This window comes from Bubalus kerabau, chromosome 7 (genome assembly GCF_029407905.1).
Source record: "Bubalus kerabau isolate K-KA32 ecotype Philippines breed swamp buffalo chromosome 7, PCC_UOA_SB_1v2, whole genome shotgun sequence".
NCBI classification, from domain to species: domain Eukaryota; kingdom Metazoa; phylum Chordata; class Mammalia; order Artiodactyla; family Bovidae; genus Bubalus; species Bubalus kerabau.
The window spans coordinates 119946563-119968682 of record NC_073630.1 but is presented as its reverse complement, the minus strand read 5'-3'; the positions used below and the strand labels follow the sequence as shown (position 1 = coordinate 119968682).

At 63.6% G+C, this 22120-nt stretch overlaps 1 protein-coding gene across 2 annotated transcripts; it reads left to right on the top strand.

Annotated features, from left to right (window-relative positions):
- The first annotated feature begins 1420 nt into the window (after window positions 1-1420).
- SH3BP2 (SH3 domain binding protein 2) lies at window positions 1421-21173 on the top strand. Of its 2 annotated transcripts, none has more exons than XM_055589252.1 (13): window positions 1421-1793; window positions 9615-9754; window positions 10849-10951; window positions 12627-12744; window positions 12948-13018; window positions 13764-13852; window positions 14074-14142; window positions 15623-16265; window positions 17294-17417; window positions 17625-17680; window positions 17911-17992; window positions 18470-18529; window positions 18859-21173. In XM_055589252.1, exons 1-13 carry the CDS (start codon window positions 1711-1713, stop codon window positions 18994-18996), a joined length of 1776 nt encoding a protein of 591 aa, XP_055445227.1. In that variant the 5' UTR covers window positions 1421-1710; the 3' UTR covers window positions 18997-21173. The 2 variants fall into 2 exon arrangements, with proteins under 2 accessions (XP_055445227.1, XP_055445226.1); XM_055589251.1 differs by lacking the exon at window positions 1421-1793 and adding an exon at window positions 8456-8619.
- The last annotated feature ends 947 nt before the right edge of the window (window positions 21174-22120 follow it).

The window sequence follows — 22120 nt, the reverse complement described above, 5'->3', positions numbered from 1 at the left end:
AAAGCAGTGTTATTTGCTGCAAGGATGAATTGCTGCCTGGGGAGATGGGACTTCACTGGGAGAAACGTAGAAACTGGGAGGCCTGGAGTGGGGAGAGATGGGAGGTCACTGGGAGAAGCCGGGAGGCCTGGAGTGGGGGCCTCGGGAATCCTGGCCTCAGCCTCCGCGAGGGAATTGGGTGGGGAAAGGGACCAGCGCGGTCTGACCTCCATGGAGACTCCACGGCTCCCACAGGGGTGGTCCTCTGCCTGCTCCCACCTCTGCCTGCACAGGACAGAGGCTGGCTGGGGCCCCCTCCCCACTCTGGGCATGCTGCGAGGGTGGACAGAAGGAGGCCCCCCTTAACCTCCCTGCCACCCCCTGCCTGTGGGCTGTGGTCAGCTGTCTGCCGTAGGTGCCGTCTGCCCACGGCCCCCGGCGGGCACGGAGGCCGACGCTGGCGGGGGAGGCGAGGGTGCCCCCTGAGGAGAGTGAGGATGCACAAAACCAAGTTCCCCATCCAGGAGACGGCGGGGCAGGGCGCGGTGTGTGTCTGAGGCCCGAGCCGGACACCCAGGTGTGTGCGTGACCAGGTGCCGGCAGGCCGGCTGTGGGTGCTCGCCCTGGGACAGCTGCTGGGCAGGACAGGACGAGCCTGTGCAGTGTCTGAGGACCCGCTGGCACCCTCAGACCCTGCAGCCGCATGGCCCCAAAGTGCTTCGTCCCCCAGCTGGTGCTGGGAGTTGGGGCGGGGGGGCGGACCTTGAGACTGGAGCTCAGGGGAGGGGAGGCAGTGGGCACAGGGCTCAATGCCCAGCAGCTTGGGCTGGATTCCCCGCTCCCAGCTTCCTGGGTGGAGGAGGGAGCCCAGCTTGGACGGGCAGAGCAGGCCTGGGAGGGGTGGGTGGGCTGCATTGTGAGTGGGACCTGGGCGGGGACCAGGCAGTGATGGAGCGCGCTTGGCCACTCGGGGTGGAAGTGCTTTCTAGCAAGCCAGGTGTTTGCTGGGGAGCCGCGAGTGCGCCCCGTGGGGGTGTGTGAGCCCAGCTGTGTCACAGAGGCTGTGCCTGGCGTGGGCGCGGGAGGGGCAGAGAGGCCTGGAGGACACGGAGGGAAGGCTGGCATCCCATCCGTCCTTCGTCCGTTGGGGTCAAAGGACAGAGAGGCAGCCACCTCGACACGTGAAGGTCTCCTGGTGCGAGAGGCGCGGGCCCCTGTGTCACAGTGGCCTCCGGAGGCGGAGCCACATGGCAGATTCTGTATTCTGGCCCGTGGGGCGCCCCGGGGAGGTCGTAACTTCGTGTTCGGCTGTCTTTGGGGCCAGGGAAGCTGGGCTTGACGCCCTGGAATCTGGGGCTCCTGTGATTCGCTGGGAAGAAGCCCAATCTGCAGAGGTGGCCGTGGGGTGGGGGCGGGACCCTGGCAAGGGGCTTCCTGCCCGAGGCAGGGGGGTGGTCACAGCTGGCCTCATCCTGGGGCCTGGCAAGTGTAGTCTCTGGCCACAATGGGCACGGCTGAAAGCCAGCAGGCCAGTCAGCACTGGGCCTCACAGGAAGTGCTGGCTACCCGGGGCTGCCCAGGGGCCCGGCAACAGGAAGTCCTAGGCGGGGAGGAGCCCCGGCAGCTACAGGTCCCAGACACAGGCGGCGGGCGGCTGTCAGCAGGAGCAAGCAGGCACCTCACCTGCCTGGGGATGCCGGCCGAAGCCCCACCCCATGGCCCCTGAGCCGCATGGCCTTCCTGGACCCCAGGACACCTGCCCCCAGGCCGTCGGCAGGCAGGAAGAGAGCCATGTGCTGGGTCAGCGCCACCAGGTCAGTGGGGCGGCCCCGGGCCGGGGGACTTGGGAGCTCGAGCCAGCCCAGCACCTGTAGAGCTGCTCTGGGGGGCCCGCATGCGAGCCCGGACCCACCCTCCTTGGGGCGGCGGCGGCAGGACTCACAGGACCCTGGCCCCAAGCCCCAGGAGGACAGGCGAGGCCAGGGGTGGACGGGGCAGCCGGTGGGAGCCCAGGGCCTGCGCCGCTCGGCTGGCACCCTGCAGAAGGCCCTGGGTTGGCGTGGGCCTTCCACTGGACATCCTGCCCTGCCCAGGGGGTGTGTTCACTGGGTCCTGGGTGCACATGCTGTGAGTGTGTGTGAGTGTGCCTGCACTGGGGTAATGCAGAGCCGTGTGAGCCCCGTCGCCTGCCTGCCCCCCACCCCCCTACCCCCCCCCCAATGTCCTGGAGCGCTGTGCCCCGTGCAGGGGCGCCTGGCAGGGGGCTCAAGAGCCTCGGGGTCTCAGGGACCCCACCCCGGGTCGTGCTCCCTCCCTTCCCCTGGCACAGCTGCTCACTGGCCTTCGTGGGAGATGGTTTTTTTTTTTCTGGTTTCCATTCTTTTACAGAGAAAGATTCTGGGAAGAGGAAGGGGGAGGAGCAATTGAAAGGGGAGACTGGACCCAGAGGGGCTGGGTCCTGCCCCTCAGGCGCCACCTAGCGCCTGCTGTGTGCCCGGGTTGGGGTGGCAGGGCCATGTTGCTTAGGAGTTACTCAGCATCTCTGACCCTCGCTGTCTTCACCAGTGGGCACTATGCCGGTTCACACGTCGGGGTGCTGGGGTGGGGTGGTGACGCGGGCGATCCCTGAGAAGCACGGAGCCTGGCACACTGTGTGCCCGGGGTGCCCCGTGCGAGCCCGTGACCTGGGGGTAGAGCAGCGCTGTGCAGTTTAGTAAGGAGTGGTCAGGCCCGGCGCTGGACGGGTGCAGGGCTGTGGGGCGGTGCTGATGGCTCTCATCTGCACCCAGGCTGCCTTGCCCAGGGCACGGGGTCCCCCACAGAGGGTCCTCTCAGCCCCTGGAGGCTGTGTGTGTGAGCACACCACGTGGGAGTCGGTGCGTGTCTGTGAGTATGTTTGAGTGCAAACTGGTGTGTGTGAGGGTGAACACACATGTAAGAATGAACGTGAGCATGCACACGTGTGGATGCCCGTGTGCCTATGTGTGAGTGTGAGCCGCTGAGCGAGTCCGTGTGTGCATTTGAGGGCATGTGTGGATGTGGCATGTCTGAGCGTGTGCAGGTAGGTGTGTGTGAGTGTGCATCTTCAGGCATGCATGTATAAGCACACACGTGTGCTTGTGATAAGTGAGTGTGTGTGTGGTTGTGAGTGTGCGAATGACCGCCCTGGGGACCTGGTCTCTTCCCCTCTGGGACCCTGGGAGCCCAGGCCTCCCCTCCCTGCGGCGCTCGCAGACGGGCAGCCGGTGACCACCGACAGGAACCCCTAGCGCTGTGGTTGCACGAGGCGCCGGCTCCCTCGCCACAGCCAGGGCCGCAGGTCTGCAGGTGTCGGGAAGGGGAGCCGAGGGAGCTGTGCTCTCATGCACAGGTTCACACGGTGCACACGTGTGTGCACACACGCCAAAGAGCACGCACAGAACTTCTCGCCTGCACCGTGCGGCTCACGCACGCGTTTTGCCTGGGCGCACAGTCTATGACGGTGGCTGGGTGTGTGGGCCTCTGCAGGGGATGACCACATGCCCTGGGGACTCACACCCCAGGGGGAGGGGGAGCCACAGAGCCTGCACTTCCTGGAGCCCATTGGGGCTATCTCTGCGAGGAGGAGTGGGAGGAGGAGCGGTTTTCACCTGCCTGCGCTGCAGCCTCGGTTCCACAGACCAGTCTCAGCTTTCAGAGAAGGTGGGGGTGAGCGCAGAGCAGAGACCAGAGAGCTGCCTGGCGCTGGGCTCCTGGGCAGGTCCCAGTGTGACAGGGCAGGGCCGGGGGCCCAGAGGATGCAGGGGCGTCAGGACAAGCTGGCCCTGCCACGGTCCACCCTCTGGAGAGGGGCGGCGGAACGTGGGTGTCTGTCGCTGAAGCAGGGATGCTCCCAGGGGAGGTGACAGTGGAGCACAGGCAGGCCTGCGGCCGGGCCAACCAGTGGACTCCAGGAGTGCGCCTCCAGAGGGGGCTGCGGCCAGGTGAGACCGAGCCCTTCACAGGCCTGTGCCCGCCTGGCCGCCGAGCCGACCAGGGTGGGACTTCGGGGCCGCCCCAGCTTCTCCTCCAGGTGTGGAGCCAGAAGGAGGGGTGGGCCCCGTCAGTCCTCAGCTCTGCCTCCAGCGCCCCCGCCCCCACAAAGATTCCAGGTCTCCTTACAGACTCAGGAGGAGGCGCTGGAGTGGGCTGGGGGCTCCACGTCCGCTTGCTGCAGCTTCTAGGCCACCTGCAGTCCCCACCACCCAGGGCAGCAGCATTCTGCTCCTCCCATGGGACAGCCCGGTGCCCCTTCTGTGCCCGGGTGCCCCCCTCTTAGGTCAGAGAGGACCACCTGAAGAAGGGCAAGCTGAGCTAGCTCCTGTTTCATTTTCGGATTGTCGCTGGCGGAGAGAAATACATGGAGTTTTGTGTGTGCACCTGCTGGCCTGCCGCCTTGCTGAGCTTGTTTGCTATTTCTAAACATTCTTTGGTGGATCCCTGGGGTTTTTCCTGACCACCTAATCTCTGAACAGTTTTGCTTTTGCTTTTCCAATCTGCATAGCTCTTATTTCTTCTTCCTGTATAACTGTCCTGGAAACTCTGGCTCAGTGGTGAATAAAAATGTCCTTCCCTTGTTCCTCACTGGAGAGGAAGCTTTCGGTCACTCCCCACTGATGGTGATGTTAGCTCAGGGTTTTTCACTGATGTTCTTCACCAGGTTGAGGAAGTTTCCTCCTACTCCTAGTTTGTTGAATGTTCCTAAAAAAAAAAAAAAGGTGTCTGCACCGGGTCTTAGGTGCGGCACACGGCGTGTTTAGTCTTTGTTGCGGCCTGTGAACTCTCAGTTGCAGCATGTGGGCTCTAGCTCCCTGACCAGGGATCGAACCTCAACGCCTTGCCCTGGGAGTGCGGAGGATCAGCCACTGGACCACCAGGGAAATCCCTATTGAGTGTTCTTATCATGAAGAATTGCCAGATTTTGTTAAATGCTTTTTCTGCATCTATTGAGACAGTTGGGACTTCCCTAGTATCTCAGCTGGTAAAGAATGCGCCTGCAATGCAGGAGACCCCAATTGATTCCTGGGTCCGAAGATCCCCTGGAGAAGGGATAAGCTACCCACTCCAATATTCTTGGGCCTCCCTGGTGGCTCAGATGGTAAAGAATCTGCCTGCAGTACAGGAGAACTGGGTTTGATCCCTGCATTGGGAAGATCTCCTGGAGGAGGGCATGGCAACCCACTCCAGTATTCTTGCCTGGAGAATCCCCATGGACAGAAGAGCCTGGCGGGCTACAGTCCACGGGGTCACAGAGTCAGACATGACTGAGCGACTAAGCACAGCACGCTGAGACAGTTGTGTGGTTTTCGTACTTTATTAGATTGATATATCAGACAAGGCTATGGCACCCCACTCCAGTGCTTTTGTCTGGAAAATCCCATGGGCGGGGGAGCCTGGTGGGCTGCAGTCCATGGGATCTTGAAGAGTCGGACACGACTGAGCGACTTCACTTTCACTTTTCACTTTCATGCATTGGAGAAGGAAATGGCAACCCACTCCAGTGTTCTTGCCTGGAGACTCCCAGGGACGGGGGAGCCTGGTGGGCTGCCGTCTATGGAGTCGCACAGAGTTGGACACGACTGAAGCGACTTAGCAGCAGCAGCAGCAGCAGCAGCAGACTGATATATTGTATTGTTGTTGTTCAGTCGCTCAGTTGTGTCCAACTCTTTGTGACCTCATGGACATGCAAGGCTTCCCTGTCCTTCACCATCTCCCAGAGCTTGCTCAAAACATGTCCATCGAGTCGGTGATACCATCCAATCACCTCATACTCTGCCATCCCCTTCTCCCACCTTCAATCTTTCCCAGCATCAGGGTCTTTTCCAATGAGTCGGTTCTTCCCATCAGGTGGCCAAAGTATTGGAGTTTCAGCTTGAGCAGCAGTCTTTCCAATGAATATTCAGGACTGATTTCCTTTACGATGGATTGGTTTGCTCTCCTTGCAGTCCAAGGAACTCTCAAGAGTCTCCTCCAACACCACAATTTAAAAGCATCAATTTTTTGGCGCTCAGCCTTCTTAATGGTCCAGCTCTCACATCTAGATATGACTACTGAAAAAACCATAGCTTTGACTAGAAGGACCTTGTCGGTAAAGTAATGTCTCTGCTTTTTAATATGCTGTCTAGTTTTGTTGTAGCTTTTCTTCCAAGGAGCAAGTGTCTTTTAATTTCATGGCTGCAGTCACCATCTGCAGTGATTTTGGAGCCCAAGAAAATAAAATCTCTCACTGTTTCCATTGTTTGCCCATCTATTTGCCATGAAGTGATGGGACCGGATGCCACGATCTTCTTCGTTTTTGAGGGTTGAGTTTTAAGCCAGCTTTTTCACTCTCCTCTTTCACCTTTCTCAAGAGGCTCTTTGCTATCCGCCCTAAGGGTGGTGTGATCTGCATATCTGAGGCTATTGATATTTCTCCCAGCAATCTTGATTCCAGCTTGTGCTTCACCCAGCCTGGCATTTTACATGATGTACTCTGCATAGAAGTTAAATAAGCAGGGTGATCTTAAATTTTGCTTTTTGAGGGTTTTTTTGGCCTCAACATAATTCCCCCACCAGGGGTTGAACCCAGGCCCTGGCAGTGAAAGCGCTGTCTTAAGAACTGGACCACCAAGGAATTTTCTACATTCTTTGAATTTTGACTGTTAAATCAAACTTGCATTCCTAGGTTAAATCCCACTAGGTGTGGTCTAGAATTCATTGTGTGTGGTGCTGGATTCAGCTTGCTAGTGTTTTGGTGAGGAACTTTATGTCTACACTTATAAGGGGTACTGGTCTGTAGTTTTCTTGTGAGGATTTTGGTTTTGGTATCAAGGTAATGCTGGCCTTTTAGAATGAATGCCTTCCTCTGGATTTTGGCAGAGTTTATGAAGGACTAGTGTTTGAACCAACTCTTGAGGGTTAAGTTAGCTCAGTTGTAAGAGGAAGCAGTGGAAACACAGTGGACAGAGGCCTGAAGGTGGGAGCGTGGTGGATTTGAGTGACGCCAGCCCTGGGCTTGGCTGGTGCAGGCACATGGTGGGTGGAGGGCAGGAGGAGAGCCCGTGAGAGAGGTCCACAGGGGCCGGATCCGGAAGGGCTGGTGGCATGTGAGCAGAGCAGCCATGGACATTGGGTGTGTGTTAGAGAATGTGCCAAGGGGAGGGTGATGGAGGAAAGAGACTGGAGGCCCAAAGGGAAGTGAGGAGAGGAAGGGGTGGCACCCAGAGGTGGTGGAGAGGGGCACAGGCAGGGGGGCTGGGGTGGAGGCAGCCTGGGGGGCTGGGAATGCTGTTGGGAGGGGTTGGCAAGGGCACTGTGAATGGGCACGGAGCGAAGGGAGGTTGCTGGGAGAGGCCAGGGCTGGCTGCGCTGGCCTGAGGGGGAGCCGGTAACCAGGGGCAGGCAGCCAGGTGGGAGCAGGGCTGAAGCTAGACCTGCCCTCTGCTGCCCGTGGCCCATGTTAAGCAGCAGTAGAGGAGGCTGAATGGTGGGGAGGTCACCAAGGGCCTCCGCCAGCCTTGGGGGTCTCCCGGGAGAGTGGAGAGTTCCAAGGAAGTGGGAGTTGCCCAGGACCAGACCCCTGACTCCTGCGGGGAATCCCGGGTCAGACCGGCGCCGCAGCCTTCCCCGGAGGGGGCACTGTCGCCCACCAGCCCCGCCTGAGCCGAGAGGCAGGGCGGCCCTCGCCCCGACTGACCAGAACCCCTCAGGGTGAGGTCCAGGGAGAAGGCATTTTCCCAAGGACTCCGCCATGCGGAGCCGGGTGGGGCGGGGACCTTCTAGCCGCGGGGCCGTGAAGCCGGCTGCCCGTTCGCCTCTGAGGCTTCCTGACTCCGGGCGGCCCCCTCGGGGGTCCTCCTTGCGCCCGTGCACCTCCTCGTTCGGGGCGGCCGGGGGAGAAACGGAGGGCCGGGCGGGGCGGTGCCTCACCTGCCCCGGGCCGTGCGAGGGGAGGAGCGGGGGGCGGAGCGACCCGGGCTGGGGCGGAGCGAGGGGCGGGGCCGGACGGGGCGGCCCGGCTGGGAGCGGGGCGCGGGGAGGAGCCGGGGGGCGGAGCGACCCGGGCTGTGGCGGGGCGAGGGGCGGGGCCGGACGGGGCGGCCCGGCTGGGAGCGGGGCGCGGGGAGGAGCCGGGGGGCGGAGCGCCCCGGGCTGTGGCGGGGCGAGGGGCGGGGCCGGACGGGGCGGCCCGGCTGGGAGCGGGGCGCGGGGAGGAGCCGGGGGGCGGGGCGGCCCGGGCTGGGGCGGGGCGAGGGCGGGGCTGGGCGGGGCGGCCCGGCTGGGAGCGGGGCGCGGGGAGGAGCCGGGGGGGCGGGGCGGCCCGGGCTGGGGCGGGGCGAGGGCGGGGCTGGGCGGGGCGGCCCGGCTGGGAGCGGGGCGCGGGGAGGAGCCGGGGGGCGGAGCGACCCGGGCTGTGGCGGGGCGAGGGCGGGGCCGGGCGGGGCGGCCCGGCTGGGCGCCGGGCCGGGGGCGCGGCGGCATGGCGGGCGCCGGGCCGTGGCCGCGGGCCTGGAGCCGCCGGGAGGCTGGCTCTGGGGCCGAAGCGGCGGCCGGGGCGCGCGGCCCGGGGCCGTGTCGGTGCGCACAGGGGAAGCGGGTGCGAGCTGCCCCCCCGATCTCAGCCGGGCCCGCCGCGTGGACGTCGTGAGTACCGAGCGGGACCGAGCCGGCGCTTCCGGAGAGAACAAAGGCGGGCTGGTGGGCGGGGGCCGGCCCCCCGCGGGTCTGGGGGCTCCGGGCGGGGCGGCGGCCCGTCTGTCTGCCGGCACCTCCTTGGGCAGGCACCAGCGCTGGGCCCTCTTCTCCCTACGCCCACGGTGCTCTGTCCTGTGCCTGCCGGGCGGGCACGGGGGTGGCGCGCTTTTGTCATAGCCTCCGCTGTTGGGGGACGCAAACCAGAGGGCTGGCTTTGTGTGCAGGGGAAGCTGGAGGGGGCAGCCCTCGGGACCTAGGCAGAGGGCGAGGCCGGGGCCCCAGGGAGAAGTAGGCGTCCGGGCAGACGGAAGGCAGCGAACATTTGGTGGAGCACTCTGGCTTGCCGAGAGCAGTGGTTTTCTGTGTGTGTTTGTGTGTCTGGGGATGGGGCAGCAGTTCCAGCAAGACTGGGCTTCTGGGTCTGACCCTGACTCCTCCAGCTTCACTGTGGACCCAGGAGGGATGAGGCACAGGTGGGATGGGGGCAGGCACCGGAGAAAACAGCACAGGGTCGGGGGTGCAGTTCAGAGGGACCAGGAGTAGAGGGTGGGCCGGAATGTAACTGGGCATTGAGGTGCCTCACAGAGGAGGGCACTCTGAATCTGCGATTTGAGGGATGAGTAGTTCTCCATGGAGGAGGGGTAGCAGCCATTCCAGGCTCAGGCTGGAAGTGTGAGACTGGAAGAGCCTGCCAGGTTTCTGGGAGAGTGGCTGGAACAGGAGGAAGAGGCTGTGGAGTGGGGTCCTGGAATGGAGGGTCATGTGTTAACCCCCAGGCAGGCAGCCTGTCCCTGGTGACTGCACTGTGTGGTCCCTGCCTGAGTGATGCCCCAGGCTGACGGGGTGTATTCCAGCCAAGCCAACACATGGTTGTCGTGGCCATGGTGGGCAATAGCGTGTTCCTATCCCCGGCTAAGACATGTCCCCTTCCTTTTGTGTTGTAGCTTCATGGCGGCCGAAGAGACACACTGGCCTGTCCCTATGAAGGCCATCGGTGCGCAGAACTTGCTCACCATGCCTGGGGGTGTGGCGAAGGCCGGCTACCTGCACAAGAAGGGCGGGACCCAGCTGCAGCTACTCAAATGTGAGTCTCCTGGGTGGGGGTGGGGGGCAAGAAAGGAGGCCCCGGGGATAGGGCTGAGCCTCCCTGGGCCTCTATGGCAGGTAACCCACTTTCCTGAGCCTCTGCTTCCTTCCTGCCATGGGCCCTCTGGAGTTTCCCTTCTGTCTCTGCTCATGCACCCTCGGGCCCTGAACTTGGCCTTTCTAGCCCCCAGGGCTGTGGGAGGGTCTGGGGTGGTGCAGCTGGGGGAGGCTGGAGGGCATCGGACACACAGTGCTGACTTCCCGTGGCCAGGAGCTGTGGGCCCTTGTTGGTCTGGTAGGTCTGGCTCCTGGATGGTGCCCTCACCGTACCAGTTCGGTGTTCAGTGAGCCAGACGGTCACTCTGTCTGTAGTGAACCCATGTGCCAAGCCAACACCCATCTGTGTGCTGGGTCTCTGGAGAGTTTCATGAGACCAGGGCTCTGGTCCCTAGGCTCCAGGCCTGGGAGGTGCTGGGCTTTGAGACACTGAAGGCCCAAGAGCATCAGGACCTTGTCCATCCCTCTGACCAGCTGCGAGGTCCCATGGGGTTGCTCTAGCCGTGCCCTCTGCCAGGGACTCCCTGACCCTGTGTTGCCTGGTTGAGGTGCCCCAGGCTGACTGGTTTGGTGTCTCCCTCCTCCTCTTCTGAACCAGAGGCTCCAATGAGGGCCTGCAGCTGAGCTGCTCCCGGGCCTAGGAGGAGGTGCTCAGGGATAGGGCTCTAACCATCACTACCTGGGGTCGGCTCCATGTTGGGCGGGGGAGGGGAGCACTCTTGTTGGCTGCATCTCTGGGCTTTTTTGCCCCCACCCTCATTCCACCACCTCCCAGCAGCTGGGCAGCACCAGCAAGGTGGCTCTGGCTTCCCTGGCTGCTGGCCCTGTCTCTGGCCTTCCTTGAGCCAGCTTTAGTCCTTGTTCCTAGGCGCCACACAGTCCCCCTGAATCTCCCCCTGCATGGGGGGGACCTGCATGCCCATCAGCCTGCTGCCCATTTAGACTCTGGCCTGGAGCCATCCTGGGCCTCTGGGCATGGTCCCCAGAGTGGGGCCTGCCTGGGGCTGAGGCTCACCCACCCTGCCCTGCCCGCAGGGCCCCTGCGCTTTGTGGTCATCCACAAACGCTGTATCTACTACTTCAAGAGCAGCACATCCGCCTCGCCGCAGGGCGCCTTCTCGCTGAGTGGCTACAACCGGTAAGTGCCCTGCGGACTGTGCTGCTGGCCTCCGGGGCCAGTGGCTCCCCCTGGCTCCCACTAAGGTGGGTCCAGGCCTTCCTATTTGTGACCCCAGCCCTTTGGACCAGCCCCACCTCTGCCAGTCCCTCCTCTCCTGAAAGCCAGCCCTCAGGCTTGGCCAAGGGCCTGGGGGGGAAGCGAGGGCCTCCACCAGGGTTGGAACTCTCCAGAGTCTCCCTCAAGCCCTCCTTCCTCCCCACGCCTCGACCTCTCCCCCACTGCTGCCGCCTTCTGGCCGGGAGCCCAGCCTGCTGGCTCAGGCTGTGCGCTGGGGCTTTAATCGGCCATGAGCCTGCCCCCCAGGGGCTGTGTGACTGATGGTCCGCTGGGCCGTGGAGCAGGCGCCCGGATGGGATGGGGCGTGTTGGCGTGTGCGGGCCTGCCCTCAGCCTTGGAGACCTGCGTTGCAGGGTGTGATTCCTGGCTCTAGGTCTTGGGGTCACACCACCCAGGCCGTGGGGTCACACCACTCCGGTCCCCTGAGGAGGGCCTGGCCCTTCCTGCCTGGGAGAACCCTCGGGTCTTGTGGGGTCAGTGGCAGGACGGGGACCCTTGGGAAGTGATTCTGGGCCTTTGTGCGCATCCTGGCTTCTAGCGCAGTGCCAGGTCTGCAGGCGGAGGACAGGGGAGGCTCCAGGGCCCTGTGGCTGCCAGCGGGCACGGGGGGCGTGGAGCTCTGGGGTCCTCTGAAGAGGGACATTTTTTTTTTTCCTGCACCTGGAAGATTTTTTATGGTATGAATCTTTCTTTTTTACACAACTGTGTTTCATAAAGTACAAACCTATAGCACGGGAAGAACAATAACCAGGTCAGGTATTTAAATACATGTTTTGCACCTTCTGATATTTAGTCCTCACAACAGTCCTGTATGATGATCAGGGATGACGTTGCTGTCCCCATTTTACAGATGGAGTAACTGAGACTCCAGAAGGTTAAGGGGCTTGCCCAGGTTAGCCAGGAAATAGCCAGAAACTCAGATTCTCCAAGTGCTCTTCTTTCTAAATGTCTCTCTGTGCCATAATGACAGGAGCTAGAGAGACATTTCTTTTCCCCAGACACACCACCCGGAGCCTGGTGGGGGTGCCACCTTGCCCCAGGGTATGGTCCAGGCTGTCTGATGGCACCTGCCCGGGTGCCCAGCCTGACTGCATGCCCCCAGCAGATGTGATCATTCCCTGAACCCCATGTCTCGGCTGCGGAAACAGCCGCGGTGACTTTTCTGAAGTGCTCTGGGGCACGCTGCCTGGGAACAGGGGTGGGGCCGAGGCTGACCCGAACCCTGTGAGGGTCCCCCAGCAGGCAGGCCAGGGGTTAGGCGGGGCCCCAGGCATCCAAGTAAAGTCTCGCTGGGGGGGCCAGCGAGGGTGGCGTGTCCTTGACTCGGAGCCCCGCACCACTGCTTCCTGGAAGCCCACCTGGGTTGGCACCGTCTCTCACCACCCTCCCTTGCCCACATGCTTCCCTCTGCTGCAAGCACCCAGGCCTTCAGGCCACAGCGTGGGGGCGGGGGGAGAATGACCGTGTCCCTCGGGACGTGGTGCTGGGGGTCAAGGCCTGTCCAGGGGCCGGTCTGTGCTCAGGCACTCCCTGTGGGCGGGGAGCAGATGATGACCACTGGTAGTACTGCCCGCAGGGTGATGCGGGCGGCTGAGGAGACGACATCCAACAACGTCTTCCCCTTCAAGATCATCCACGTCAGCAAGAAGCACCGCACATGGTTCTTCTCTGCCTCCTCTGAGGACGAGCGCAAGGTGCTGGGGGCAGGGGACGGGCGCGACCCCCATGTAGGCCCTTGCACTCAGGGTGGCGGTCTCAGGAGGAACCCTGGGTGGGCCGGCGGAGGGCCGCAGCACCAGAAGAGCCAGCCTTGGGGGTCAATGCAGACCAGCCCAAGCGGGGAGGGCAGGGCAGGTGAGGGCGGGTCCTGCCCGCTGAGGCCCTGGCTCACCTGCAGAGCTGGATGGCCTTGCTGCGCAAGGAGATTGGCCACTTCCAGGAGAAGAAGGAGCTGCCTCTGGACGCCAGGTGGGCGGGGCCTGGGGGTGGGCGGGGTGTCCCTCAGCCGGGCCACAAACCCCTGGGGGCTGGGCCCAGGGTCTCCTCCTTGAAGGCGCTTCTCCAGGTGCTACCTGGGCCGCGTGTGTGTGGGGTGTGCCCCTGAGTGTGTAAGCCTGTGTGTGCGTGCGCCCTGTCGGGGGCGTCTGTGTGGAAGGTGACATGTGGTTTTACCTGTCCAGCCAAGAGGCCCGGTTTTATAACGGCTTAGTCCTTTGGGTTCCCACCCCCCTTCACGGGGGAGTGAGTCCCCAGGGCGGTGGGCCAGCCTGTCTGGGTCTTGCTGACTGCATGGGGAGGCTGGCTCAGCAGACAAAGGGGCTCTCTGCGAGGGAACAGCATCTGCCCGATCCTTTCAGAGATGAGAATTCCAGTGGGCCCCTGCCTGAGCACCCAGGGCAGGAGCAGGCGAGGACCTGGGCCCAGCCCTGAGGCCTGGCACCAGGCTGGGCAGTCACGGGGTGTGCCGGTGGCAAGAACCATAGTGGGGCTGAGAAGGCAGTTGCCGCCCGCTGCAGTCTCCTGTTCTCTGTGTCTTCGTGTCCAGCTCTTTCCTGTGTCCACATGTCTCTGCGCATGTTGTTCGTGTGCTCTTCTGTGTCTGCGTGCCCACGCCTGCGTTTGCGTCTGTCTGTGTGTCCCAAGAGTGTGTGTGTCCGTGTGTGTGAGTGCAGGCGGCCCCCTGCCCCGTCCTCACTGCCTGCCCCACTCTCAGTGACTCCAGCTCAGACACGGATAGCTTCTATGGCGCCATTGAGCGGCCGGTGGACATCAGCCTGTCTCCGCACCCCACAGACAGCGAAGGTGAGACGCGTCCAGGGGCCCAGTCTGCGCCCCTGCACAGCTGGCTGCTGTGCAGGAGGGAGGCATAGCTGACTGGCCTGCCTGCTCTGCCCCTTGGGCTTTCCCAGGCAGCCTGAGTGTCCTGGGTCTGGGGTCCCCATCCTGGCCCCTGCCTCCCTGAGGGGGTGGGATCGGAGGGTGCCGCCCAGCAGCCTTGGGCCTGACTCCCGTCCGCCCCGCAGACTATGAGCATGACGACGAGGACGACTCGTACTTGGAGCCTGACTCCCCCGAGCCTGGGAGGCCCGAGGGTAGGTGGGGCGGGCCTGCGGCCTGGGCAGTGCATGGGGCGGGGAGCAGGGCCTGGGGGCTCGACAGAGCCCCCCCAGCTGGGAGTGGTCGTCTGGGTACGGCTCTGGGTGGCCTCCGGCCTGACCTTCTCCACCTTGGGCCTCAGTTTTCCTCCTTTGGCTCAAGGGTTTGGAGGATCAGACCAGGAGGGGCTGGCTCTGGTCTCTGATCTCCTCCAGTTACTCTGGGGTGGGAGAGGGGCGGTTCAGGGATAAGTTGGGGGGGCCCTACACTTAGCCAGGCCCTGGCTGAGCCGGGGACAGGAAGGCTAGCCCTCTGTGAGCACCTCTGGTGGCCATGTGGTCACTCCCCGCCCCACCCAGCCCCGCCTCCCACAGCCAGGGCTACGGGCTTGTACCCGCATCCCTGGGAACACAGGGAAGGGTGTGGGAGGGCCATACCTCTGTCCTACGCTCTCTCCTGTCACTTCTGCCTCTGCCGTCTGTCCCCATCTCTCCGTCCCCTGCCTTCTGTCTCGTTGCTCACTAGTCCTTCTCCCACCCCGTTCTCCTCCCATAGCTCCTTTTGTCCTTGTCGCTTTCATTATCCCCGGGGACTTGGCCCAGTTCTTCCACCCCCGCCTACCTATTCCTTGACCTCTTCCTCAGTGACCTTGGCTTCTGCCTTCCTTAGTCCCCTCACGGCCTCCTCTTAGCTCTTGTGGTTGTTGTTCAGTCTCTTAAGTGGTGTCTGACTCTTTGCGACGCCATGGACCGCAGCACGCCAGGCTTCCCTGTCCATCACCAACTCCTGGAGCTTGCTCAAACTCCTGTCCATCAAGTTGGTGATGCCATCCAACCATCTCATCCTCTGTCATCCCCTTCTCCTCCTGCCTTCAATCTTTCCCAGCATCAGGGTCTTTTCCAATGAGTCAGCTCTTCGCATCAGGTGACCAAAGTATTGGAGCTTCAGCTTCAGCATCAGTCCTTCCAATGAATATTCAGGACTGATTTCCTTTAGGATGGACTGGTTGGATCTCCTTGAAGTCCAAGGGACTCTAAGCATCAAGTCCACTCAGCATCCACTAAATGTCTTGTAGCAGCTTGAACGTGTCATGAGCAGACCCAACCTGTCACCCCCCAGCCAGCTCCCGCCCTTCCTCCTCGCCTGTCGGTGGGAGTCCCAGCTGCCCTCTGAGCCCAATCCTGGGAGGCTTCCTGATGTCCTCTCTCTCTCTCGCCCCCCCTCCGGGAACCTGATGCGGCACCTGGGCTTCAGGAAGTTTTGCCCAGGCTTTGGAGGGCGGTTGGGGTGGGCCCAGTGGCGTGAGGCGGGCCAGACCCAGAAGGAAGGCCACACCAGGAGTGCCAGGTGTGGGGGGCTGTGGGGCAGCCAGGCTGAGGGGCAGGGGCCTTGGCTGTTTGCTGCCCGCCGAGGGGGTGCAGCTGCAGCCTCCAGCGGGGGACGCCCGCTTACCACGTGGCTCTCTTTGCTCTGCAGACCCCCTGATCCACCCGCCGGCCTACCCTCCGCCCCCCGTGCCCACGCCCAGGAAGCCAGTCTTCTCTGAAGTGCCCCGCGCCCACTCCTTCACCTCCAAGGGTCCAGGCCCCCTGCTGCCACCCCCGCCCCCTAAGCGCGGCCTCCCGGACACCGGCCCGGCCCCCGAGGACTCCAGGCGGGAGCCGCCACCCCTGCGGTGGGTGGAGCCCGGCTCCAGGGTGCCAGCCGTCTCCCGGAGGATGAGCGACCCCCCGCCCAACATCCTGCCCCCCGGGCCCGGCCTCCGGAAAGCCCCTTGCTTCCCTGAGAACAGCAGCCCCAGCCTGGAGCCCCGGATCCCCATGCATGGGGTCAGCCCCTCCAGCACAGCCACGGCTGCCTCCCGGAACTGTGACAAGCTCAAGTCCTTCCACCTGTCCCCACGGGGGACGCCTGCCCCCGAGCCCCCACCTGTGCCGGCCAACAAGCCCAAGTTCCTGAAGATGGCGGAAGAGAGCCCCTCGGGGGAGGCGGCCAGGCCTGGACCCCGTGTGCCCCCCGTGGCCCCTCGGCCACCTCCGCTGAAACTGCCCATGCCCGAGGCCGCAGACCGGCCTCCCGTCCTGCCCCGGCCAGAGAAGCCGGCGCTCCCGCACCTCCAGTGAGTCTGTGTGGCACAGGACCCCCCCTGCCCCGGGACACCCCTCCCTGGCATGTTTACCCTCTGGTGACCCCTTCTCCCTGCCCCTGGCTCTCAGCCCATGTGGGTGCCAGGCAGCCCTGGCACGGGGGGAGCAAGGCTGCTTGATCGCCCACCTGCCTGGACTGACCGGCTGCCCCTGAGGCCTGCTGCAGACCCCGTGGGCTTCATTGCTGGGCAATGCCAGGAAATGCGTGTATCATGGCAGCCCCAGCCTGTGGGGCCCTCAGCGGTGAAGGCTCTGGGTCCACGGGGTGAGCCCCGAATGGATGCTCCTGCCCGGTTCTCCCCAGGTGCCCTTGACCGTGTCTCGCTCCCCCCCAGGGCTCTGTCAGCGCCGTGCCCATCAGGACGTCCCTGGTGGTTCTGTCTTGTGAGGGGCTGCAGAGTCGCAGGCCGGGTCCCCGTGTCGGGCTCTGGGCCTGGCCCCGAGCGCCACAGGGCTGCCTGGGACATAGCCAGTCGTCCACAGCACAGCCACACGCACAGCCCGGTGGCCCGTCCAGGGTGGCCTCCCTGAATCCTCCCTGGAGCCCTGGAGGCTTAGGAGCACGTGGTCACGTGTGAGGGCGTGTCCCTTTGGCTCGGGCTGTTGGCATCTGTTCCCAGTGGCTGTCGGGGGAGCGTGGCTTGGCTGAGGCCACAGGGCTGGTCCGTGGCAGGAAGACCGCCCTCAGACCAGGGCCTTTAACCGCAGCGTTCAGAGCTCAGGACGCCCTGGGCCAGCGATCCCAGCTCAGGCTTCTGGGCCTCAGGCGATTCCTGCTGTCCTAGGGCGGTCAGCACGGACAGCCCCCTACACACACCGCCCCCGCCCTGGAGCTCCACGGTCACGAGCCTTTGACGGCTGCCGGGGCTTCAGGCGCCAGACCCGCTGCGTTCTGAGGCTCGGTGTGGTAGCTCGGAGGGCGAGGGGGGGGTCACCGAGGGGAGTGGGGCATTGTCCCACGTCCAATGGAGCCACAGCCTCCCTCTTGTCCCGCTCCCAGGCGATCACCCCCCGATGGGCAGAGTTTCAGGAGCTTCTCCTTTGAAAAACCCCGGAAACCCGTGCAGACTGACACGTCGCAGGCGGACGCTGGCGGGGAGGGCTCTGACGATGACTATGAGAAGGCGAGGCTGGGTGGGGGGGTTGCCCATATCTCAGTCGTCGAGGGGGTGGGGGGCTGCCGGAAAGCTGGGGGCTCTGGGGCTAGAGGGTCAAACCCGGTGCAAACTCCTGGTTCCCAGCACAGGTTGGCAGCCAGTGGGGAGGAGGGGGCCCCCACCCCCCGTCCTGGGCCATGACCCTGACCCTGACCCTTGACAATGACCACTCAGGTGCCACTGCCCAGCTCAGTCTTCATCAACACTACAGAGTCCTACGAGGTGGAGAGGTCAGTGTGCAGTCTGCGTTTCTCCACGGCCTTGTTTTGGCAGACCTGAGGTTCTCTGCCGGGACCCCCCGCCTCAGGTCTCCCCGCCTTTCTGTCCCCCCACTCCCGGGGCTCTGTGCATCTGCCGCTGTGGCCCCCGGTGCTGTCGGAATGGGGGAGGCAGGTGGGCCTGGAGGGTCCCCGAGAGCTGCCCGCGGGTGGCTCCCCTCCACGCAGCTGTGTCGCCATAGGCTCTTCAAGGCCACGAGCCCCCGGGGGGTGCCCCAGGACGGTCTCTACTGCATCCGGAACTCCTCCACCAAGTCGGGGAAGGTAGGCACCCAGGGAGCTGGGCCTGGGGGTCACGTCACCATCGGGAGTGATGCCCACCCCCAAGCACGGGCATGAGGCAGGAAGGAAGGCGTGGGGTTCCTGTTCCTGCACCTTGAAGGGGGACTTCCTGGGGGCGGTGAGCCTGGTGGGACGTCTGCTGGCTCTGCCCAGGCCCCTCCAAGGGTGACTTGTGTGACCTCACTGAGCCTCAGTTGCCCCGTGACTATCAGGGGCGGCCCCAGCGTGGACCAGACATGCCGCTGTCACTCACGTCTCACCCGACTCTGAGGGCAGGAGCCCCAGGGCGAGGTTGCCCGTCGCGACCCTGCTCTCCGTGTGCAGGGCTGCCCTCCCCCACGGACCCAGCCTTGACTCTGCTGCCCACCGGCTCGATCTCTGAGGGGCCTGCTCGGGATCTAAGGGTCATCGTCTTCCCAAGATGAGCGAGCCCTGTGCTGCGTGCTTCTCTCCCTGCAGGTTCTGGTCGTGTGGGATGAGACCTCCAGCAAAGTGAGGAACTACCGCATCTTTGAGAAGGTGAGCAGGAGGCCTTGCTGAGGGCCCCTGGAGAGGGGGTAAGCCTGCCCTGGGGCCTGGCTGGGGTCCCGGGAGTCTCCCTGGTGGAGCGCAGCAGCGGGCACTCAGAGGCCCGTGCCTCCAGACTCCCCTCCTCCCTCCCCTCCCCCTCTCCCGGCCCAGCTGTGTCCCCCACGGACCCCAGAGGAGATGGGGTGACCCGCCCCCGACCCTCGGCTTATCTGCAGACCTTGCCGGCCACTCCTGGGCGGGCGTTGCTGCCGAGCGCCCCATTTCACACGGCAGGCAGGTGGGCCAGCCCCCCCTGACCCTGACCCCCTCCACCCCAGGACTCGAAGTTCTACCTGGAGGGTGAAGTCCTGTTTGTGAGCGTGGGCAGCCTGGTGGAACACTACCACACCCACGTGCTGCCCGGCCACCAGAGCCTGCTGCTGCAGCACCCCTACGGTTACGCCAGGCCCAGGTGACACGGGCGCCGCGCGGCACTGCGCAGGCCGCCCGCCGGCCCGGCCCCAGGCCGCACAGGAGGAGGCTGACCTGCACGGGAGGCCGAGTGGGGCCAGTGGCGAGCTCTGACCCGGGGCCTCTCCAGAGGAATCTCGAGGCCAGGCCCTGGGCCCCAGAGGATGGGGTGGGGCTCTCCCATCTCTTCCTGCCCACTGCCCAGGGGCCCAGGGCCAAGCCCGGGCTGGACTTCATGGACAGGGATGGAGGTCCCCCAGCACAGCCACCCTGCACTGGGCTGGGAGCTCGGCAGGGCTGGCGTATTTGGGGTGGGGGGACGGGCTGGACCCCCCAGGAATGTTACAACACAGGCTCCGTGTGGGGCCGGTGCTGAGCAATAAAGCACAGATGACCGTTGCACTGTGGCCAGGGCTAACTGAGTACCCACTCCAGGGTCCAAGCAGTGACCTCGGCAGGTCAGCTTGCCCTAAACGGTGGCCTTGTCTTCTAGGCACAGGTCACTAAATGGCTTGCTCTGGGTGCACAGCTGGTCACAGGACAGGACCCCAGAGTCGGACAGTCTGTGTTCCAAACCTGTACATGAAGGGCCAGATTCTGCTGCTGTGAGTCCAGTCCAGGGCAGTGAGGCTGCAGAGCTGAAGGCCCCGCATGTCTCTAGTTGAGTCATTCGCTGGATTAACCAGCAGTTGGGAGACAGCCGGGTGGGAGGCTCTCCCGGTGTCCACTGTCCGTGGCAGAAGGGTCTGCAGGGGCTGGGAGCTTGGAACCAGCTGGGGGCTCCAGGAAGGCTTCCTGGAGGAGGTGATGGCCGCAGTGCTGTGGGAAGAGTGGGCCCCGTGTAGGCCAAGGATGGGTGGGGACGATGGAACCAGACGTCCAGGTGCTTCGGTCCGTACTCAGCGCAGGCCCAGCCCTGAGTACCTCCATGCTTCCTGTCGTGAATTCCAGCAGGGCTGGTTTCCCTGGCGTGACCATCCGGGGTGAATTTCTTTTCCATAAAAACAACCTCAGCTGGTGTCAGGGCTGCCAGGGAACCCAGGGCCATTTGATTCTCCGCACTGCCCTCTTTTGCTAGGAAAGAGGAATTTGCTGTGTAAAACCCAGGCCATGAGAGCACTTGTGCCCACTAGCACTGATTAAAAGTCCCAGGAGAAAGTCATTCACGCATCCCCTCCTCTGCCCTGGGGCACGTCCTGGGTGAGGTGGTGGTCAGAGAAGCAGAGAGGGGGCCGGGCAGACATGTTGGCTCTCTGGTGGAGAAGACCGCGGCCGTCTGCTTCCAGAAACTGGGTGTCCAGCACCAGCTCTGCAGATGTTTCCCACTTTAGCCCCCGGGGATGGGGGTGGGGAGGCGGTCACGGCCTCTGGGTGACCTGGGGGTCACTTAGGGACACCCCCACTCTGGGGATTTGGGGCTCGGGAGTCCTGGTGTTCCTCCCCCAGCATCTGCAGGCAACGAGCAGTTTGCCCTCCTTCAACCGCTCTGCCCTGAACCCCTGGAGGCACACCGTTCCCGCGTGGCCGTCACTTCAAGTGGGGACTGGGGTCAGAGACGCAGTTTCCAGCAGGGCTCGGGGTCTGCTGTGCTGGGGACCGCCACAGGAGGCTACTGCTTTTAGCTGGCGTGCAGCTGCTTGGGAGCCAGCTCGTGTTTGAAGACCCCAAGCTGGAAGGTGTGGAGGTTCTGGCGTCCAGGGCCAGGTGACAGGTCCTTCTGGCCGCCTGGACAGATGGAGCCTATTGCTGCCGGAGACCCAGCACAGGGCCTGCTGGGACAGCTGCCCAGCTCTGTGGACCACGCAAGCTCAGGGCCTCGGTTGCTAGAGTGTGTGGGTTGGGGGGGCAGTGGATGGGGCACCAGATGTGGTTCTCTGACGTGGAGGTGGGGGCGTCCCAGACCTGCCAGAAGGTTCTGTTCCCCACGTTGGCTGGAGGGTGGTTAGCAGCGAGCACTTCCTGTACTCGAGGCGCTAAGCTGTACACGACTTAAGCCGCTGCTCTCCCAGCTCCAGGCAGACCGTTTCACAGGTGAGAAAACCGAGGTGCAGAGCGGCCTGGGTTTGCGTCCCAGCCATGTGATCTGCCCTTGGCCGCTGAGCCCAGACCCTGGCGTCTGCCCAGCAGCCTCGGATAGGCATTTTGGGGTGTCTGGTTAATCTTCACCCCCCAGGGTTCCATACCTGCCTTCACCCAGCGAGGGGGACACAGCTGCTGGGGTGGCGGAGGACAAGACCACCCACCTCGCTTCTCTGCCCTCCCAGCCCCAGTCTGTGGGTAGACCCGCCGGGAGGCCCACCCAAGGGGCCATGCTGCCCCTCACCTTACAGACAGGGAAGCTGAGGCTCAGAGAGGCTCCGCTGACCTGCCCAGCCCGTTGGTTGAGTCCGGAGGTGGTTCAGTCCCTGCCCTTGGGAAGAGGCCCCAGCTGCTTTGAGGGCTCCTCCAAGCCAAGCACTGAGCCTGGTTTTACTCTTCCTGCAGTTGATCAGAAAGAGCACAGAGAGCCCCTGTAACTTCTGTTAATAGTGATTTTTTATTGTGAAAACGTGCTTTTAGAACCAGAAGAGACCTGACGAAACAAACTGGGATTGCTCCCTGCCCCACCCCAACTCTGGGTCACATGGCGTGGACGCCCCCTGCTGGCCTGGGCGGGGAGTGGGGTAGGGAGTGCTTCCAGCAGCCCCCGCTGAGCACCAGGGGTCTTGGCTTGGGGCCAAGGGGCTTCTTGTCCAGCTGGGCGGCACTGGGCTGGCCTCTGGAGGGGATGGCAGGGCCACCCAGGGAACATCAGGAGAGGGAACTGGTGATGGACAAACCTGCGTCCCCAGAGGAGGGGCAGTGAGGGGAGGACCGAAGCCCCCTTCTGGCTGTGACCTGGCAGCAGGGAGCCCCTGGCCGGGCAGCCTGCACACACATTAGAGATGGTTGCTGGTGGCCAGGCTACCAGCACTCTGGGGAGGGAGAGTCACAGGGCATAGAGCAGCCCTGACCCATCTGCCGCCCTCAGAAACCTCAGAGGCTGCCTGATGGCTGCCCCTGTGTCTCCCTCCAGCTGCATCCTGGCCACACCCTGAGCTACTCAGAGCTGAGGCGCCTCCTTTTCCTTTCATTTCCTGTGGAATAAAA